This window comes from Semicossyphus pulcher, unplaced genomic scaffold (assembly GCF_022749685.1).
Source record: "Semicossyphus pulcher isolate SPU_LCO1_2020_fin unplaced genomic scaffold, fSemPul1.0.p SCAF_16, whole genome shotgun sequence".
Classification (NCBI taxonomy): Eukaryota; Metazoa; Chordata; class Actinopteri; order Labriformes; family Labridae; genus Semicossyphus; species Semicossyphus pulcher.
This window is the reverse complement of record NW_027211670.1, coordinates 26,409,113-26,426,953: the sequence shown is the minus strand read 5'-3', so window position 1 is coordinate 26,426,953 and position 17,841 is coordinate 26,409,113. Positions and strand designations below refer to the sequence as shown.

The window sequence follows — 17,841 nt, the reverse complement described above, 5'->3', positions numbered from 1 at the left end:
TAATATGTTACTGACGTCACGCTCCCTCACCGCTGCCGCCCACGGGCCAGGCGGTGACGTCATGCAGTAGTTTATAGGACGCTCCTGTCCCTCGGTCGGTCTGTCGGTGAGAGAGTGTGTTTGTGTGTGTGCGCGGGTCAGTCAACATGAGGTGCGCGAGGACGTTGCAGCAGCTCGCGCTGAGCGCCAACAGACGGAGTCTTCATCACCTTGCTCATCCTGAGCGCTCCGTGGGGGTCATCGGAGCTCCTTTCTGCAAGGGACAGGTGAGAGCACGAGGACACGGTGCGCGGTGTGTGCGCGCGTGTGTCAGCGTGTAACTCCTCTCCTTCCTTTGCAGCCTCGCGGAGGGGTGGAGAGAGGACCGGACCTGATCCGAGCCGCAGGACTGCTGCACAGACTGCACGAGCAAGGTGACGTCCTCGTGCGTTCGTACGTGCGTGAATAATTGAGAGCAATGAAAAAAAAGACCTATAATTATTTTATTTACTTTTTTAGAATGATTTTCTTACGTGTCATGTTTAGAAAATAAATCTGAATTATGTGTTTTGATAAAAGAAGAAATATTTTAGTGTAAAATTAAAGTTAAAGTTCATCATTTAAAAATATCATCTAAACTTAAAAGTGCTCTTTATGACGAATAATATATATGATACTGATAGGTTATAATTATTGATCCATTCATGTGTTCATCTCTGTCACCTTGCAGCAGTAAATAATAACCTGCACACCTGAAACAATAAATGTGGTGCGGTATAAAACACTTCCTCTCTCCTCTGAGCGTGATGGAGGAAGAGTAGAACATCAAAACAGTTCAATACGTCGAAAGTAAACTTCAGTCAGTTAACTCACTTTATACAGTTTATATGTTTATATTGTTTATATGTTTATATTGTTTATATCTTTATATGTTTATATTGTTTATATGTTTATATTGTTTATATGTTTATATGTTTATATTGTTTATATCTTTATATGTTTATATTGTTTATATGTTTATATTGTTTATATTATGTTTATATGTTTATATTGTTTATATCTTTATATGTTTATATGTTTATATTGTTTATATTATGTTTATATGTTTATATTGTTTATATCTTTATATTGTTTATATGTTTATATTGTTTATATTATGTTTATATGTTTATATTGTTTATATGTCTATATTGTTTATATTGTTTTCTTGTTTTTTCACAACATAAAACTGAGAACATTTCATGCACTTTAAAAACATTAGAACATTATAAATGTTTCTGATGAAGGTGTGAAATGTCTCCAAGTGTCAGACAGACTTCAACAATTCAGACTCAGAGAAGAAGAAAGTTTCAGATTTTTAACCTGTAAAACAAAAAGCCTCAAAGGTCAAACTGTAATTTGACCTCTAGGGGAGACTTGATGTTCTCTGCGGCTGATGAAAAACAAACGTGAATGTGTCGGTATTGAAATCAGCAAAACATTTTCACTTTCAGAATGAGGACGGCGTTTTCATTAGTCATCGTCTGACTCCGTGATCAACGGGAACATCTGAAAACATGTTGAATTGAGGAGTGTGTGTGTGTGTGTGTGTGTGTGTGTGTGTTTGAACACAGTAACAGAGGTGTTGATAGGTCACTCATTTCAACAGCAGGTTGTTCTGTCTGTAAGTTCTGTTTACTTTGAATGATCATATCCACACAGAGACAAACTGCTCACTGACAGAGAGCATTCTGGGTAATTCTACCTGTGAGGACGTTTAACAACTCTGGTGTCTGAAAGAAAGAAAGAGAAACAGGGTGGAGAATAAATCTGAGAAGCATTTTAAAGGTGCTGTGTGTGTGTGTGTGTGTGTGTGTGTGTGTGTGTGTGTGCGTGTGCGTGTGCGTGTGTGTGTGCGTGTGCATGTGCGTGTGTGTTTGTGTGCGTGTCGGATTAAAGGGTCAGTTCACACAAATCTCACTCTGTAAACACGATCATGACTGACTCCTTTTAGATGTGTCTGTGTTTGTGCGTGCAGGCTGTGCAGTGAAGGATTATGGGAACTTGATGTTTGAGGAAGTGGCCGATGACGAGCCGGTGGGTGTGTTGAAAAACTTGCTGGCAGTGGGCAGCGCCAACCAGAGGCTGTCGGAGGCGGTGCAGGCTGTGAAGAAGGACGGACACACAACAGTGATGCTGGGAGGAGACCACAGGTGTGTGTGTGTGTGTGTGTGTGTGTGTGAGGTTTTTATCTGACAGCTAAAAGAGAACTCATCACTGTCAGACTTGTTAAAAAAACAAAATCGAAGCAGGAGACTCAGAGGCGTTCACTTTTTTGGTATAAACCTGGTGCCTACACTACCCACAATGCAACCAGACTGCTAATATTTTGGTTAGATTAACATGCATTGTGCTGATTTTAGCTAACGTAGCCTCGAGTAAAGATGAAAATTGCAAATCGCTTCAAGTTTTAAAATGTTTTTGATCTATTCACTTTGAAGATTCACTTTAGTTCATCCGAGTTGTTCTAAGGTAAGTGAATGCATCACTATCTAAATGCATTTAAGTGCAACTGTCAGTGAATGCATCACTATTTTATAGCACTACAGGACATACAACAGTCACCATCACCATTTGAATGCAGTTCAGTATGCACAGCAGTCAGTGAACGCATCACCATTTAAATGCACTTCAGCACATATGAAAGTAAGTGAACGCGTCACAGTGTAAATGCTCTTTGGTATGTAGAACAATAATAAAAATAAACTTTATTTCTATTTATTTTCTTTACAAAGTCACAAAGAGCTTCACAAAAAGTTTACATACAGTTTAAATGCTCTTTAGTAGCACATAGTCAGTGAATGCATCATGGTTTAAATGTACTTTATCAGATGAAAGGTAAGTGAAGGCATCAGTGTTTGCATGCATTTCAAGAACAGTAAGTTAACGCATCAATGTTGAAATTCCTTTCGGTACATATAACAGTCAGTGAACGCATCACAAATTAAATGATTGAATGCATCATGGTTTCAGTGCACTTTAGTAGGTAAAAAATAAGTGAACGCATCACCATTTAAATGCACTACAATACATATATAACAGCATTTAAACGCATCAGTGTTTAAATGTCTTTCAGTACACGTAGTCAGTGAAGGCATCACCATTTGCTAACAGTTGTAGCTCAGTAACAGGCTGCAAGTGTTCAACTGTGGATGCTGCTGTGTTCAGTTAGTGAGTCTGTCTGTCAATCATCCACGCACAGCCAGAACAAACTGTGTCATCGATCTGAACCTTCAGACTTTAAATACAAACAGATTTATTCAAACGAGCAGACGCAGGACGGAAAGAAGGAAAGGTTTAAAACAGACCCAACAAAGAAACAGAACTTTACTGTTAAACATTTTAAATTCTAATTTTGTTATGATATAAACTTACAAACAGTTTAATAGTCAAAAAACATTAAACGGCAAATATCAGGAGTCATTTTCATGAATTTTCTGCTTTTCTTTTGGATTATAAATATTATAATTATAACTGAATAACAGTTCCTACATTTTAAAGAGTTATATCACTCTTCTTCTGTCTTTCTTCATGTGCTCATCAGTCTTGCGATCGGCTCCATTCACGGTCACTCTGCGGCGGTCGGAGACCTGAGCGTCGTTTGGGTCGACGCCCACGCTGACATCAACACGCCGCTGACCTCATTGACCGGAAACCTGCACGGACAGCCGGTGTCTTACCTGCTGCACGAGCTGCACTCAAAGGTCTGAGAACTAGAGAGCAGTTTGTTAGACACACAGGAGCTGGTGAACGCAGCCTGCCAGGTTTCTGGGATACAGGTGTAAAATAAAAATACAAGTTTAAAATAAAATGTGAGAAAAGAAAAGAAAACTTTGGAGTCTGATGCACAAAGTAGAAATTCTAAAACTTTTAGCCAATTTATGATTTTTAAGTTTTCAATATTGTTATATTGTTAGTTATAGTTAAAACATCTGTGTGCTGTGTGTGAACACGTCCTCACACCTGGTGTTACCTGTGTACCTGTGTTTAAATGTTCTTTGTGTGAGCAGGTTCCCGCTCTGCCGAACTTCTCCTGGGTCAAACCGTGTGTGTCGGCCAAAGATCTGGTCTACATCGGCCTGAGAGACGTCGACCCCGCAGAGCAGTACGTTTATCTGAGTTCATTTAACGGTCGGCCATTTTGGATGCTCAGTTAGACTCGGGAGAGAACCAGGAAGCTGTTTTATGACAGACTTTAGAGAAAGACTGAGATGATTTTTAACGGCTGTCCACAGACACAGCGCTGCTTTCAGCTAAATGCTAACATGCTCACAAAGACAATGCGAACATGCTAATATGTATTGAGTAATATTTACTACGGTCCCCATCCTGGTGTGGCGTGCCAGCATGCTAGCTTTAGCTTGTTAGCAGTAAACACAAAGTAAAATCTGATGATGTGAACGTGTTTAGCTCTGCAGGTGTCTGGTCATAAACACATTCATATGTTGACCTGATGATGGCACTACATCATCAGATGTTTCCAACAGTTGTTGAGATGTGTTAATAAAAGAGATCAACCAGATGGTGGCGCTAGAGGGAACGTCAGTAGGATTTAACCTCTGAGGAACATGAATGTCTCAGTGACAGTGCATCCAGTAGTCATCAGGAAAAGTCTGGACAAAATTAGCTGTTAGCATTGCTACTATCTGTTAGCTCCACAGTTAGCATTAGCGCTGGTAGTTACAGCTCTGATAGAAAGACACACAGTCTATTTAAATATTAAAAATCGGTTTAATGACGTAGAACATCGTAACTCGTGTCTGTGTCGTTTCACAGCTACATCCTGAAGCTGCTGGGGGTGAAGGTGTTCTCCATGTCAGACGTGGATCGGCTCGGTGTGTCCAGAGTGATGGAGGAGACCTGTGACTACCTGTCTGCCAAGTAAGCTCCACCCCCTCATCACCGTCACTGTCCTACATTCTGCTTTATATTCAACAACCCACGACCACGCTTAGATTGAGCGGCTACAGAAGCCTTTAATAATTATTCTGATTAGTTTTTCCAACGAACATTGAGCTGGACAGAACGGTAAACTCAGGGAATTATCTACCTGTGGTTCTACCTCTCGTACTGTTGTGTTCAGGAACACTCTGACATCCCAAAATCAGTTTACTGACTGATCACTTCCTGTAGATGAGTCAAAGGTCGACTGTATTTAAAGAGCATTTTGTTTTGGTGTACCACATCCTCTCCATCAGCAGCATCAGGTGAAGCAGGTGTTTGTTAAATATGAAAAAGATTCAAAAACTGAATGTGAAAATAATGAAATCACGTCAGCGTGAGAAACATGGTGAAGATCTGTGACACGTCGAATGTTTTTAATCTTCCTTCAGGGTGAAGAAACCCATCCACCTGAGCTACGACATCGACGCCATCGACCCCTCTGTTACCCCGGCGACCGGGACACCTGTAGTGGGCGGGCTCACCTACAGAGAGGGGGTCTACATCACGGAACACCTGAGTCAGACAGGTAAGACTCTGATGACAGACCGATGGCTGTCTCATCTCTGTAGTCAGATAATTAAACTGTTTCTGAATGAAAACAAAGATGGCCGACCTTCTTCCTGGACAGGAGACCAAACATCACCTTCAGGTGAAAATCAGGTGTTCCCATCGTTAGTAACGGAGCTTAAAGTTCGATTGTGTCTGTTGCGTGTAGACACAGTCTTGTTCTTCGAGTTATTCAACGTACCTTCTCACCTGTCCTCGTCCTGCAGGCCTCCTGTCGGCGGTGGACCTGGTGGAGGTGAATCCTCTGAGGGGTCAGACTGAGCAGGACGTTCAGTCCACCGTCAGCACGGCCGTCGACGTGCTGCTCGGCTGTTTCGGACGCCTCCGCGAGGGAAACCACCCGACGGATTACCGGCTGCCTGAGCCGTGACGAGGACGACGCTGGCCTCTCCAACTGTACTGATGGACACTTGAATGTCTCACCATTTAAATTCCTTATTTTTAAATTTCAATACCCAGAATGCCTGTAGCACGATGTCAGCGACCTGCACAGTTTACCACGCCGTCTGATCTGTGACGCTTTAACCAAAGATCAAAACGCTCTGCTGTTCAGGACTCAGTTTGAACTTCTTACACACGTAAAGCACAAATTGTCTTATTGATTTATCTACTGTATCAATTAATGTTGTATGATTATGTTTATCTATTGTCAATAAACATACAGAAAACGTATGTGTATGTACAAATGTGTTACTCTGTTTTTATCAAAGTTAGTCCGTCTACAGAAAATCTGTGAGCACTTCTCTCTCAGCCGTCTAAATCCTGAAACAGGAACTTCTCAAACGTTTAAATCATTTTCTCCGTCACTCCAAAGAAGCACGAACAGAAACAGGAGACAAGCTGCAGCTGAATGTAACATTTTATTCTGAATAGAAACATAATTTACACGTGACAGATCATCTTCCTTTACATTCATGTGCAACATTCAGACTGTTTGTCTCCTGCTGCAGTGAAACAGATCTGAGGTCAGTGAAGGAGAGGAGTGAGAATGTAGTCGTGAAAATACTGAAGTCAAAAATTAAAGATATTTTTATCATATTAAAGATTTATGTGTTAAAAAGACTTCATTTTATTCAGTTTGTTTTTATATTAATGTCATCAGAGCCTCTTTGGAAACACTGAAGCACCGGAGAGCAGCTGAGGTTCGTTCAGTCAGAGCATCGACTCTGACAAACAGCAGAACATAGTTTACATTCCGACGTCCTGACTGATAATTTGTTTGTTTTCTTCAGTAAAATATCTGCCCTCGTGATGCGTTCATGTGACGACTGTGACCAATCAGATTAAAGAGGGAAGAGTCAAATACGACCTTCAGTTAGCAGCGTGTGTGCAAACTAAAGAAACAAGGAGGGACACACGTGTGTTTATCTTCTGTCCCTGCAGGAAGTGAATGACCTGCCGGCTGAGCCACACTGACGGACAGGTGGATCACGGTCGGACAGGGAGGGGGGCGGGGCTGCAGGAAAAGTAGGACATATTTATCTTTACATTATTAAGAGTCCTGCATCCATTAAAGGGTTGAAACAACAGAAGAAGTTATAATGTTCTGTTTCATACGTCCTTTGGACAGGCCGTCTGTAGGATGCTTATAAAATGTGATTATTGAATCTTTAAGATTAGTTTTGTAATCAACTATTGATAGAGACTAAAAGGCCAAAAACTAAATAATGTCAGGAGGGACTTAAAGTGTTTACTGTTAAGGTTTAAGCATTTTATATTGGCAACATTATATTGTTTGTTTTATGTTGTTACAAAATCAGTGTTTTATAAGATTGCATTTGTTATAATGAACATATTGTTCATTATAACAAGGCCTCTGTAACGGCTGTAAGAGAGAGAGAGTCAGAGAGAGAGAGAGAGAGAGAGAGAGAGAGAGAGAGAGAGAGACAGAGACAGAGAGAGAATGTGTGTGTGTGTGTGTGTGTGTGTGTGTGTGTGTGTGTGAGTGTGAGTGTGAGTGTGAGTGTGTGTGTGTGTGTGTGTGTAAGCAGGATGCAGCAGAAGCCGCACAGGAAGTCACACGGAAACATGCCAGCTGCGGCGTAGACAGAGCAAGTGTTAAACTCTCTGTGACCCAGACATAGCAGGTGTTTGACCTTTAATTGACCTTGACCTTTTTTCCCACAGCAGCTAGCTTGCGAGGTCATACAGCATGAGTTTTTCAAACACACTCAAAGTGTTGGGATTATGACAGCAATGTTACCAGCTGTAGAGATACAATATCACACGGAGAGCCTCTGGGACAGGTGTGAGTGTAGAGGTGTACAGGACACTGAGATCTTTTTGACAGATCAAAGTACATAGCTTAGAGGGTTCAGAGCACTGTGTTCTTTTTAACAGATCCAGGTGCTATAGGTGAGGGAACGTGTGGAGCACAGTTGTGAAGCTCAGAGTTTATTAGACGACTCACAAGTGGAACAACAAACGTTTGTCTGAGGTGGCTCGAGTGCAAATGTGTGATTAAAATCTGAGGAGGGACAGGACAGTAGGAAACTCGATGAGGGACTGTTGGTGCCCCTTCAGCTTAGAGCCCCCTGTTAATCTCTTTATTTTTCTTTTGAGACTAAATTGGTGTTGACGGGTCTGACTTAATAAAAACCCTTTTAAGGACACACAAGAGTTTTCTTCAAAGATCCTCGTGGCGCCCCCCGAAGGTAAGCTCAAGCGCATCCACACTACAGCTACACGACTGACCTTAGGTCACATATACACACACACACACACACCAGGTAGAGAGTCTGTCAGGGCCCCTCCCCGGGCCAGGTTCCTCAGACGCAGAGAAGAGATAGCTGGAGGAGTTCCCCTTGGTGACCCTGGGGAGGTACAAAGAGAGACTCCTACAGGGGCTCAGTACGAGACAACAAAACTGAGTGAGCAGTAGAAAGTTTGTCAGGGAGTCGGGAGACCTACAGAAGCCAGTGGGAGAGACTCACAGGGGAGCCTTACTCTGCCTCCCCCCCTTCCTGTGTCCACGAGCCTCAAAGCTCATGAGTGTCTCAGGTCGAGGACGAGGCCAGTGAGCGAAGAGCGGACACACGGGGACCCACGGAGGTCACCGGACAAGGGGATAGAGAAACGAGATGGATATTAAGATTTAAAGTAATAAGTTGTTATTAACTGATAGAGACAAAGTTAAGTCTTCAAAGTTAGAGATTCAAATTAAGATTTAAAGTGAAAATCTTATCAATCTATTGATTGCCAAAGATTCAGTTTAATCTTTTAAGATTTATATTATACTATATTTATATTATTATATTATACATAACTTTGTCCCACACAGTCGCCTCGGCTGGCCCAGGGCCGATTTAAAACCGTAGATGACGTGTTCGAGACACAACAGATCTTTAACATTGTTATAATATTGTCCACATTAACACCAGCAGTGATGTTTCACCACAGCACAGAAATATCATTTAGATCACAGCTCAACGCACATGTGGAAGTGTGCGGCGACTCTTTAACGAGCTCAGATTGTTCATTTAAGAACCTTCATTAATACTGATCATATATTAATAATCCTTAACATTATAACATATTATCGTTTGAACACATCACTGTCAGCATGAACAACCATACTTTAAAGTGTCCTCACTTCTATATGAAGAACTCAAAACTATTAAAGTTTTAGTTGTTGAATGAAGACATGAATAATGTTGTTAAAGCTGCGCTGTGTTTCAATATGAGAGTTATTAATGATCATTTAAAACGTGTTATTTAATATAAGAAATGTTTTTCATGGTGTCTGAAATTATTAAGATTCTTTAATGTTTTTAACCAACAAATAAATTCTGCGTAACGTCCCGTCTGCATCAGAGACTCTGTCAGCTTTAAAAAGAGTGTAACACGCACGCGCACGCGCACACACACACACACACACACACTTTAGGTAAAAGTGTCACATCACATGTGCAGCCACGGAGTCGGCAGCATGAAGGGAGACTGTCAGCCGAGATGGAGGAGGAGGAGGAGGAGGAGGAGGAGGAGACGGAGGAGACGGGGTCAGTCGGTCTCCTGCAGGCTGCAGCGCCTCCTGAACTCCTGCCCTCGTTCATGGATCCACTTATTGGACACTGAGAGAGATGGAGGAGGAAGTGATGTCACACTGACAAAGTGGGTTTATCGTGTTAACACCGTTTCTTCCTGCAGTCAGGTGTGCAGGTAAACAAACAGTCAGAGTCAGCGTTCAGAGCGTGAACACGTCTGGATGTGAGCAGATGTTTCCAGATGTTCGGTCATGAACTCACCCCACTTGTTTCCCACGAGAACGGGACAGGCAGCGTGTCGGGTCCTGTAGTCTCCCTCTCCACTGGGGTACAGATTGTACCAGAACACCGCCGTGCCCTGAAGACACACACACCAAACACATCCATCAGCTCATCGATGTAAGTCGTTATTAAAGCAAATACGTTTTTATCTGTAAAAATTAACTGAAATGATACAATATCTGACTTTTATTTTGAAGGTCAAACAATCAATTAGTCCTCCAGCAGTCGGCTGCAGCTCTGAAGTGAACCCTACCTTTTTGGGCCAGATAGCAGCTCCCACATCAGTGAAGACTGTGGCGCCCCCTGCTGGTACATCACTCATCTGCAGCATGAAGAGGAGATGGTTACTGGTAAATGTTGAGTGCAGATATACATGAGGAGCGCAGACACACAGAGGGCAAAGGTACTGACATAAAGCAGCCAGGTGGCGATTCTGTTTCCTGTCCCCAACTCCTCAAAAGCATCCGGCTCGTCTTTCTGAAATATCACAACAAACAGAAAATATTCCTCCGTTATAAACAGGAAGTAAACATCAACAGGAAGTCCAAACTGTTTCAGAGCCCTGTATGGTTGTTTTAGTGTTCACTTACGCGTCCAAAGTCAAAGTGAGGTTCGTACTGTCCTCCCACACCGTAGTTGGCCACCTGAACACACACAGGAGAGAACGTTCATGTTAAGAAGAAGTGAAACATCTTTCATACCACAGCTGAGAGCAGCTCTTCCTCTGCACGCTGATGTTTGCAGGAGGAACGTGAGTCTCATCTTCTGTTGTCCTGCAGACTCCGATGATTAAGCCTGATCGTAGTGTGAATAAACACTTCCTGTGTCTGTTTCAGACTAAAAGGCCTCTTGCATTGAAGAGGACACAATCGCTCTTTTTTAAAGGCTTTTATTGTGAAACATTTGCAGGAACTTGTTATGGCAAATTTCGATTCTTCCACAGTTCCCATTTAGCACTTTAAAAGTGGCTGCTGCCCTCTGGGGGCGCCTGTGTGCTACTACAAAATACAGTTTAGCCACTCAACACAATATGTGGGTAATAAAAGACAAAAACATGTTAAAGGTTAAAGTTTTAACCAAACACACACAGGTGAGTCTAACCTGCAGGTCCTCTGCTGTGTTGACGTCCAGGCCGGTGATGTCCTCGATCCTCTGGTTGATCCTGTCCACCACCGGATGTTCAAACGCTCCGAGCCAGGCGCTGAGAGAGGAGAGACGGGGAAGATACTGTCTCACTCACCTTAATTGTAACGTGAGACAGGTTAATGGTGAAGTTACTGAGCAGGACGAGCACAGGGACACAGCATGAAGAGGAAAAGAGGAAAAGGTGCAGAGACGTGAACCTTTATGAAGCAGGATTTACTGCTCGACTGTTTAAGGTGTAAACCGTTTATTTACCTGCTTAAAACTGAGAGGCCTGACGAGGTCCAAGTATTCAGTGTGTGAAAAGATAAAGTAGTAACATTACAAGAGGAGATATTTGATGAGCTACAGGTGAGCTACAGGTGAGCTGTCTGTGTGACGCTGTCGTCCAGCTCTTACCTCTTGGAGACTCTGTAATGGGCCGTGGTCAGTTTGCCTGTCTGAGGGTCATGCACCGTGGCACGTCTGAGCTAGCTCACCAATCACATTATAGTTACAGAGAGAGAGAGAGAGAGAGAGAGAGTCAGAGAGAGAGAGTCAGAGAGAGAGACAGAGAGAGAGACAGAGAGAGTCAGAGAGAGTCAGAGAGAGAGAGTCAGAGAGAGAGAGTCAGAGAGAGAGAGTCAGAGAGAGAGACAGAGAGAGAGAGAGACAGAGAGAGAGAGAGAGAGAGAGAGAGAGAGAGAGAGAGAGAGAGAGAGACAGAGACAGAGAGAGAGAGACAGAGAGAGACAGAGAGACAGAGAGAGAGAGAGAGAGAGAGAGAGAGTCAGAGAGAGTCAGGTCACTAGCTGACAGAGATGCTGCAGTCATGGAGGCACCAGGAGCTTCTGATTGAATCAGTTTCATGTTCAGAAACATTTTAAATCATCAAAATAAAAATCTCTTTTGTTTTTCAGATCTGTAGCTGAAAGTATGTCGGAGTAATCCCCAGGCTGCTCAGCTCAGTTTGCAGGCTGCTGTGAACACCAGCTTTTACACGTTTTTTTTTTTCTACATGTTGCACTTTGTGACATCACGAAGAGAGCTGGCCAATCAGAAGAAAACAGGCTTGTAGGGGCGGGGTTTCTTACAGGGACAGAGCTGACTGAGTGGTTTCAGGCAGGCTGTACGAGGGCCTGCACAGAGCAGCAGTGTGACAAACATGGAGGTTTTTTAACGGTAAATGATGCTAAGCTTCTGCACAGGTATCACGGAGTGAATTATGAAGCTTGAAATTAGCATCATACCCCCCTTTGAAGATAAAACGACTGCAGCAGGCATGAAGCTGACGTGTCAGAGTCTCCTGCTGCCTCTCGTCACAAACAGATAAAGTCTTTGACTCACAAACATTAAAAACAGAAGCAGCTTTATTCTCAGCAAGAGCAGAAAGTGTGAAAATCAGTGAAATATCACCAAACTTTGATATTTAACCCGTAAGCAAACCGCCCTGTTTCATCAGCAAAGAGACGTAACGGGTGAACGAGTAAGTAAAATCATTTAAATGTGCTTTTTATAGATGTTCTGAAATCCATCAATAAAATCTTTTTTACTTTTAAAGGTTTCTCCAAAGTCAGAAACAGAACAGGCGATTCACTGAAAATTAAAATAAAACTATGTCGTTTAAAAAATAAAAGTACTTTAATTTAGTTAAAGGGCTCTCCACCACTGCTCCAGCCGTGGTTATGTTTCTGCTCTTGCAGGGGGAGGGGGACACACAGGGGGTGAGACAGGTGCTGTCTCCCTGCACGCTGCTCTTACCTCTTGCTGATGCGGTAGTGGGCCGTCTCCAGCACACCGGTTGTCGGGTTGGAGATCGTGGCTCGACGCAGCTGTGGAGCCAATCGGCCGACAGTTACAGGGAGACACACACCCACTCCCCGACACACACACACACACACACACACACACCCACTCCCCGACACACACACACACACACACACACACACACACATTTATCCTCACACACTCAGAGTTCATCATGAGCAGTGGAGGAAGGACTCATCTGTTACTGGAGAAGTGAAATGACTGAACTAGAAGAACTACAGCCGGATTCTCTGCTCCAAATAATCAAAGCTTCACAATAAAAGCGACAAAACGTTTCATATGACTGATGCTTCATCACTTTATATATAGTCATATATTACATGCTGGTTTAATCTTAAAGTGCTGTAGCTTCTCATTTATCATATTTTGTCTGAGTGAAACATCCATCAGTAAAGTGAATGTGTCGCAGAAACGTCGGGCCGTCAAGAGAGAAAGTTCCAGAAGACTGAAATATCCATGTGAAGTAAAAGTACATTAAATAAACTCAGCTACTTTGCACCACTGCTCACCATGTACACACGTGTTCATGTCTCACACCAACAGCAGCTCTGCAGCAGAAATCATGTTCCTTCATGTCCGGTACAGTTTAATGAAGACGGACACTTTAGTGACTCTTGTGATGAATCGGTGAACCTGAAGCTGACAAACATGGAGGGAGTGTTGGGTTGTGTCAGCAGCAAACTGAAACAGGCTCTGTGATGGTTTGGATTGCTTGATAAAGATCCTTGTTGCTTGTATTAAATTTGAATGTGAAGGTTTAATAAACCTTGTTGTTGGTGCGCTGGCTCACAGCGCCTCGCTCACACACACCTGGTGGTGGTAAACAAAGAGCAGAGGCTGCTCTCCCCCCAAACACAGACCCTCATGTTGTTTTGCTGAAGTGCTGCTGTCTGAAAGTCCCCTCACACAACCCAGGACAAACCAAACAGCTGTCAGCATGCTAAGATGCTAAATGTTATATGTAAACTATTAGCATCTTAGCATGCTTAGCTGTTAGCATGCTTAGCTGTTAGCATGTTAAAGGTGCTCTGTGGGGTTTCTTTATTTTGTTTAAAATTGAGTCTCCTGAAACACATGTCAGCTGTGTACTTTGGTTACATGACAGCTGTAGCTAGCTAATTGGGCTAACATTAGCATCATGCTCTACAGCCCAATTTGAAATGTTTCTAACTGACTTTCAAAAAAAAACATCCTGTAAAATAGTCTTTATGGCAATGAACAGATTGGGGCTAAAGCTATGCTAACACACAGTGACCAAGGCTAACAGGTCACAGGTCATTATGTCATGCTAACAGACTGAGGTCAAAGCGTTATGGATGATGGTTAACTGATATTTTTGGCTAATGTGACTTCATCTTAGGTAATGTTAGCTTGAGTGTAAGCAAGTTAGCCAGAACACGCTAACGTTAGCAGCTTCACGTGTTGAAAAGCTGCACAGAGCACCTTTAAATGAAGAAGTGACTGACAGTGAGACGATGTCTTGACTCACCCTGGGTTTGGCGAGCTCCTTCACCTTCTCCATCTCTCTGTCCGACACGATATCGTGATACCTGACGATGCGGGGGCGGTCCCACTCGTCCTCCTGCTTCACGGGACCAATCACGTATTTCGGGTGGTGGTTGTTGTCGTAGTAGCGGCAGAAGAGGCGGCTCTCCCTGCGAGGAGTCTGACAGAGAAGACATGTTGACGATATCTGACTGGTTGTGTGTGTGTTTCAGTGTTTCCTTCTCCTCACCATCCTGAGGCCCTCGCCACGACACAGCTCCTCATACTTCTTCCTCTCCGGCAGGTAATCATCAGGACGACCCTTCCTCTTCCTCCCCTCAGCCTCCTCCTCCTCTCTCCCCTCCACCTTCATCTGCTTCCCCAGCTGATACTCAAAGTACTTCAGGTTCCCGTTGGCTCGCTGGTGTGTCGGGTCTGAACAGACAGAATCAGAATAAAGAAAGTGTTGTTTGTATTTGTCCTCATTTCACGACTGTTGAAGGTTTTTAGGGAACATATTGTTTTGGACAGTTAATGTGTTTACAACAGACAATAATACAAGAGAACATATCCACACAATGAAAGTGGACTAACAGACATCAGTCATGCTAGCAGGTCTGCGAGGCTGTACTAAATGCATAGCTAAATGCTAACATCAGCATGCGAGCAACGAGCTCAAAGAAGCTAAAACATGACTGAGGTGTGCATGTAAAGATGAAAAGTGGAAAACAAACTCTCCGCCGTGCGTTGTTACTGACCGAGCTCAAGCAGCTTCCTGGTGAAGTCCAGCGCCCTCTCCAGCGCCCCCTGCTGGTACACAGAGTAGCTCAGGTAGTCCAAGATGGTGACAACGTCCACGGTGCTGGATGTCTCTCCCTGCTCCAGCTGCTTCAGAGCCTGAACCATCCACAGCTCCGTGTGGTAGTAGTCTGCCTCCGAGTACGCCACCTTCCCGAGGTCGTAGCAGTCGTCCACTGTCAGGACGCTGCGGTGGGAGGGGTCAGAGGAGGAGCCTGAGCAGGCAAAGAAAGGGGAGGGAAGTGATGCTGAGAATAAGTCGGAAGTAAAAGGAAGGTGCTTTCCTGTGTGTTATAGTGCCCCTAATGATTTTATAATAAGTGTTGATTTTTGGCTGCTACAAAGATTAACCAGCTGCCCCCCCCAGCAGGTCTCTGCTGACCTGGCAGCCTCCCAGTGGCGATGGTGTCGGTGTCCAGCTGGTAGGTGTCCAGCAGCCTCATCAGAGCTTTGGCGGCTCCGATCTGGTCGTCATCGTTGGGGAAGTGCTGCCTCTGGATGGTGAGGTTAGAGACGAATGCTGGAAACACCACAGAAGAAGAACAGTCAGCCTCTATGACATCACGTAACACACAAATGTTACCATTTATCTCTGCTCCTGACGTTCAAGCTGCTCTCTTAAGATCAGAGAATGTGAAGCTGTGTGTGTGTGTGTGTGTGTGTGTGTTTACCATCAGACACGTCAGTTAGCACCAGGCTCTCAAGCTCTGTCCACTCTGTGTTGAGTCTCTTCATCAGTTTGAAGGCGTTCACCGGGTGTCCCAGGAAACCTTCAGGGTCCTGAGAGCCTGCTGCAGAGAGGACGTCCAGTCTGTCCGCCCATCTGCGCACACGCACGCACGCACACACGCACACACGCACACACACACACACACACACGACTCTACAGGTTTACTTCCCTTAATCTTTAAATTCTACCTCAGGTTATGTTAAACCTTTGTTAAGTTTTTTCGGACACCACAGCACTGCAGACTCAAGGATCTGGTACTCTTCCTGTATTGTAATATTAGTGTATTGTTTTTACTCACACCTGCAGGCCAGGTGATACAACAGAAAACTGGGTCAGTTCTCAGGTCAGATTATGTTTCAGGAAGCTTTCCCTCCATTCAGACCTAGCCTCTTTCCTGTTACAGACTGCTGTACACACACAAAGACAACGGTAGCCCTCTGACTCTCTCCTCTGCCTGTATATTGTATTTAACACTTGATAAAACTGATCTTTGCAGATCCACTCGTTGTATCTACACCTGAACCTGTCTTAGCCACAGTATCACAGCAAGAACAATAACAGGACAAACCCAAGAAACAAGAACTTATTAACAGGAGGTCTCTCACTTTTTAATCTGCTCCAGTTTGCTCTCCTCTGCTCGGATGTAGTCCTTCAGAGAGACGACCAGGTCCTTCTCTGTGAACAGCAGGTCAGTCATGTGACCTGAGAGAGCACACACAGACCAGTTTAGAGCTAAAGTAATCATAAGTTCCTTTATTCACAACAAACTGTAAACTGGATTCACTGACCGATGGAGGTGAAGAAGTCATTGTGAGCCGAGGAGAGTGAGAAGAGGAGGAGGTGGATCAACAGACAGCTGAGAGCCATACAGCCTACAGAGAGACAGACACAGACAAAACTAGTGATGGTGGAATGAAGGAGACACAGAACTCCGATTTAAACTAGAAAAAAGATTAAAACCATAAAATGTACTTTAAGGAGGGAAAGGTCTCATAACGCTGCCTGTGTAAAGACATCTAATCTATGTCAATTCTTTCTTTCTACTGCCATGACTCCACCTGCTGAATAAAATCAAATAAACCTTCACTTTCTGTCGTTGTTTCAGCTGCTGAAATACAACGCCTTAAAAACAAAGAATATTATAAGACAGGGCAGCAGTTAGACCTGTCCTAACATAACCCAGTGACCTGCGAAGAATGTCTGAACTGGGAGGATTCTCCTGCTGGGAGGTTAAATAAAGACAACACAGACCAGACAAACACTAACATAACGGTCGAGATGACAAGCTAATGTTTGATTTAACACTTCCAATAACAACAGTGCTGTTTAATGTGGGATTCCTGTAGTAAAGTGGTCGAAGCAACTGAGGAAATTTCTAGATAAACTAGGGTCCTTAAAGACACGAATAGTTTCTGGTTAAATTCTGGCAAATAGGCACAAAAAAAACATGACAAGCGAGTTTTTTGTTTTTTTTACCGTAATTATCCTTAAAAGAAAGTGCTGAGACAGGAAATCCCTCCTCAGTTTCAAACGCAGTCGAGAAAATCACCAAACACCCTCCTGTGTCTTCAAGACTCAGGCTAGCAGCAGAATATACACTACTTCTTCGTATTCGGCTCCCCCCCACCCCTTCTTGTCAGTCTCCTTCTTCTTCGCGGCTTTTTCCAAGATGGCGGAAACCAACGCTTTGCCGCCATCTGCTGGATGGGAGTCAGCAAGTGGCAGCTAAACTTTTCAGCCGATTAAATCTTAGCTCCATTAGTGGCCTTTATAAACAGCCTTAAGAAAATATAATTAAAAAAACAATAACACAATATAGACTTTAAGCCAGAGAACACATTAAAACAAGTGTGACAGCAATCTATATTTAGCTAATGCTAGCTAATAGTAGCCAGCATAAAATAGGCCTACTTTTATATCTAACCAAAGAAGAACCCAAAATCTGTTATTTCTTCTCCCTCTACAGTCCTTCTATGAAATGTAATGTTTTTCATCATTATTGACGAGTAAATTCATTAATTTTTGAGCTCAAACTTAAGGGATTTTGTTTAATAGTTTTACAGAACTGGTTTGACTATAAAAGCA

At 43.4% G+C, this 17,841-nt stretch overlaps 2 protein-coding genes across 2 annotated transcripts; one reads left to right on the top strand and one right to left on the bottom strand.

Moving 5' to 3' along the window:
• Positions 1-120: 120 nt before the first annotated feature.
• On the top strand, positions 121-6,175 carry arg1 (arginase 1). Its single transcript, XM_069664115.1, has 8 exons — positions 121-266; positions 341-413; positions 1,997-2,171; positions 3,563-3,722; positions 4,029-4,123; positions 4,795-4,899; positions 5,352-5,488; positions 5,736-6,175. Exons 1-8 carry the CDS (start codon positions 147-149, stop codon positions 5,897-5,899), a joined length of 1,029 nt encoding a protein of 342 aa, XP_069520216.1. The 5' UTR covers positions 121-146; the 3' UTR covers positions 5,900-6,175.
• A 201-nt stretch (positions 6,176-6,376) lies between these two features.
• LOC138593209 (prolyl 4-hydroxylase subunit alpha-1-like) lies at positions 6,377-17,332 on the bottom strand. Its single transcript, XM_069664114.1, has 15 exons — positions 17,233-17,332; positions 16,545-16,628; positions 16,362-16,458; positions 15,698-15,849; positions 15,409-15,546; positions 14,987-15,241; positions 14,479-14,663; positions 14,233-14,409; positions 12,678-12,748; positions 10,896-10,995; positions 10,385-10,438; positions 10,206-10,271; positions 10,048-10,116; positions 9,774-9,870; positions 6,377-9,599 (listed from the first exon to the last, which is right to left on the bottom strand). Exons 2-15 carry the CDS (start codon positions 16,621-16,623, stop codon positions 9,529-9,531), a joined length of 1,611 nt encoding a protein of 536 aa, XP_069520215.1. The 5' UTR covers positions 16,624-16,628; positions 17,233-17,332; the 3' UTR covers positions 6,377-9,528.
• Between the last annotated feature and the right edge of the window lie 509 nt (positions 17,333-17,841).

Excerpts from the sequence above, each read along its gene's own strand:
- LOC138593209 (XM_069664114.1), bottom strand. The coding sequence starts at position 16,623 with ATGGCTCTCAGCTGTCTGTTGATCCACCTCCTCCTCTTCTCACTCTCC. Across the intron at positions 15,242-15,408 it reads CGCCACTGGGAGGCTGCCAG|GCTCCTCCTCTGACCCCTCC; the intron begins GTCAGCAGAGAC and ends TTGCCTGCTCAG. Across the intron at positions 10,117-10,205 it reads TCGCCACCTGGCTGCTTTAT|ATGAGTGATGTACCAGCAGG; the intron begins GTCAGTACCTTT and ends TTCATGCTGCAG.
- arg1 (XM_069664115.1), top strand. The coding sequence starts at position 147 with ATGAGGTGCGCGAGGACGTTGCAGCAGCTCGCGCTGAGCGCCAACAGA. Across the intron at positions 267-340 it reads CTCCTTTCTGCAAGGGACAG|CCTCGCGGAGGGGTGGAGAG; the intron begins GTGAGAGCACGA and ends CTTCCTTTGCAG. Across the intron at positions 2,172-3,562 it reads ATGCTGGGAGGAGACCACAG|TCTTGCGATCGGCTCCATTC; the intron begins GTGTGTGTGTGT and ends TGTGCTCATCAG.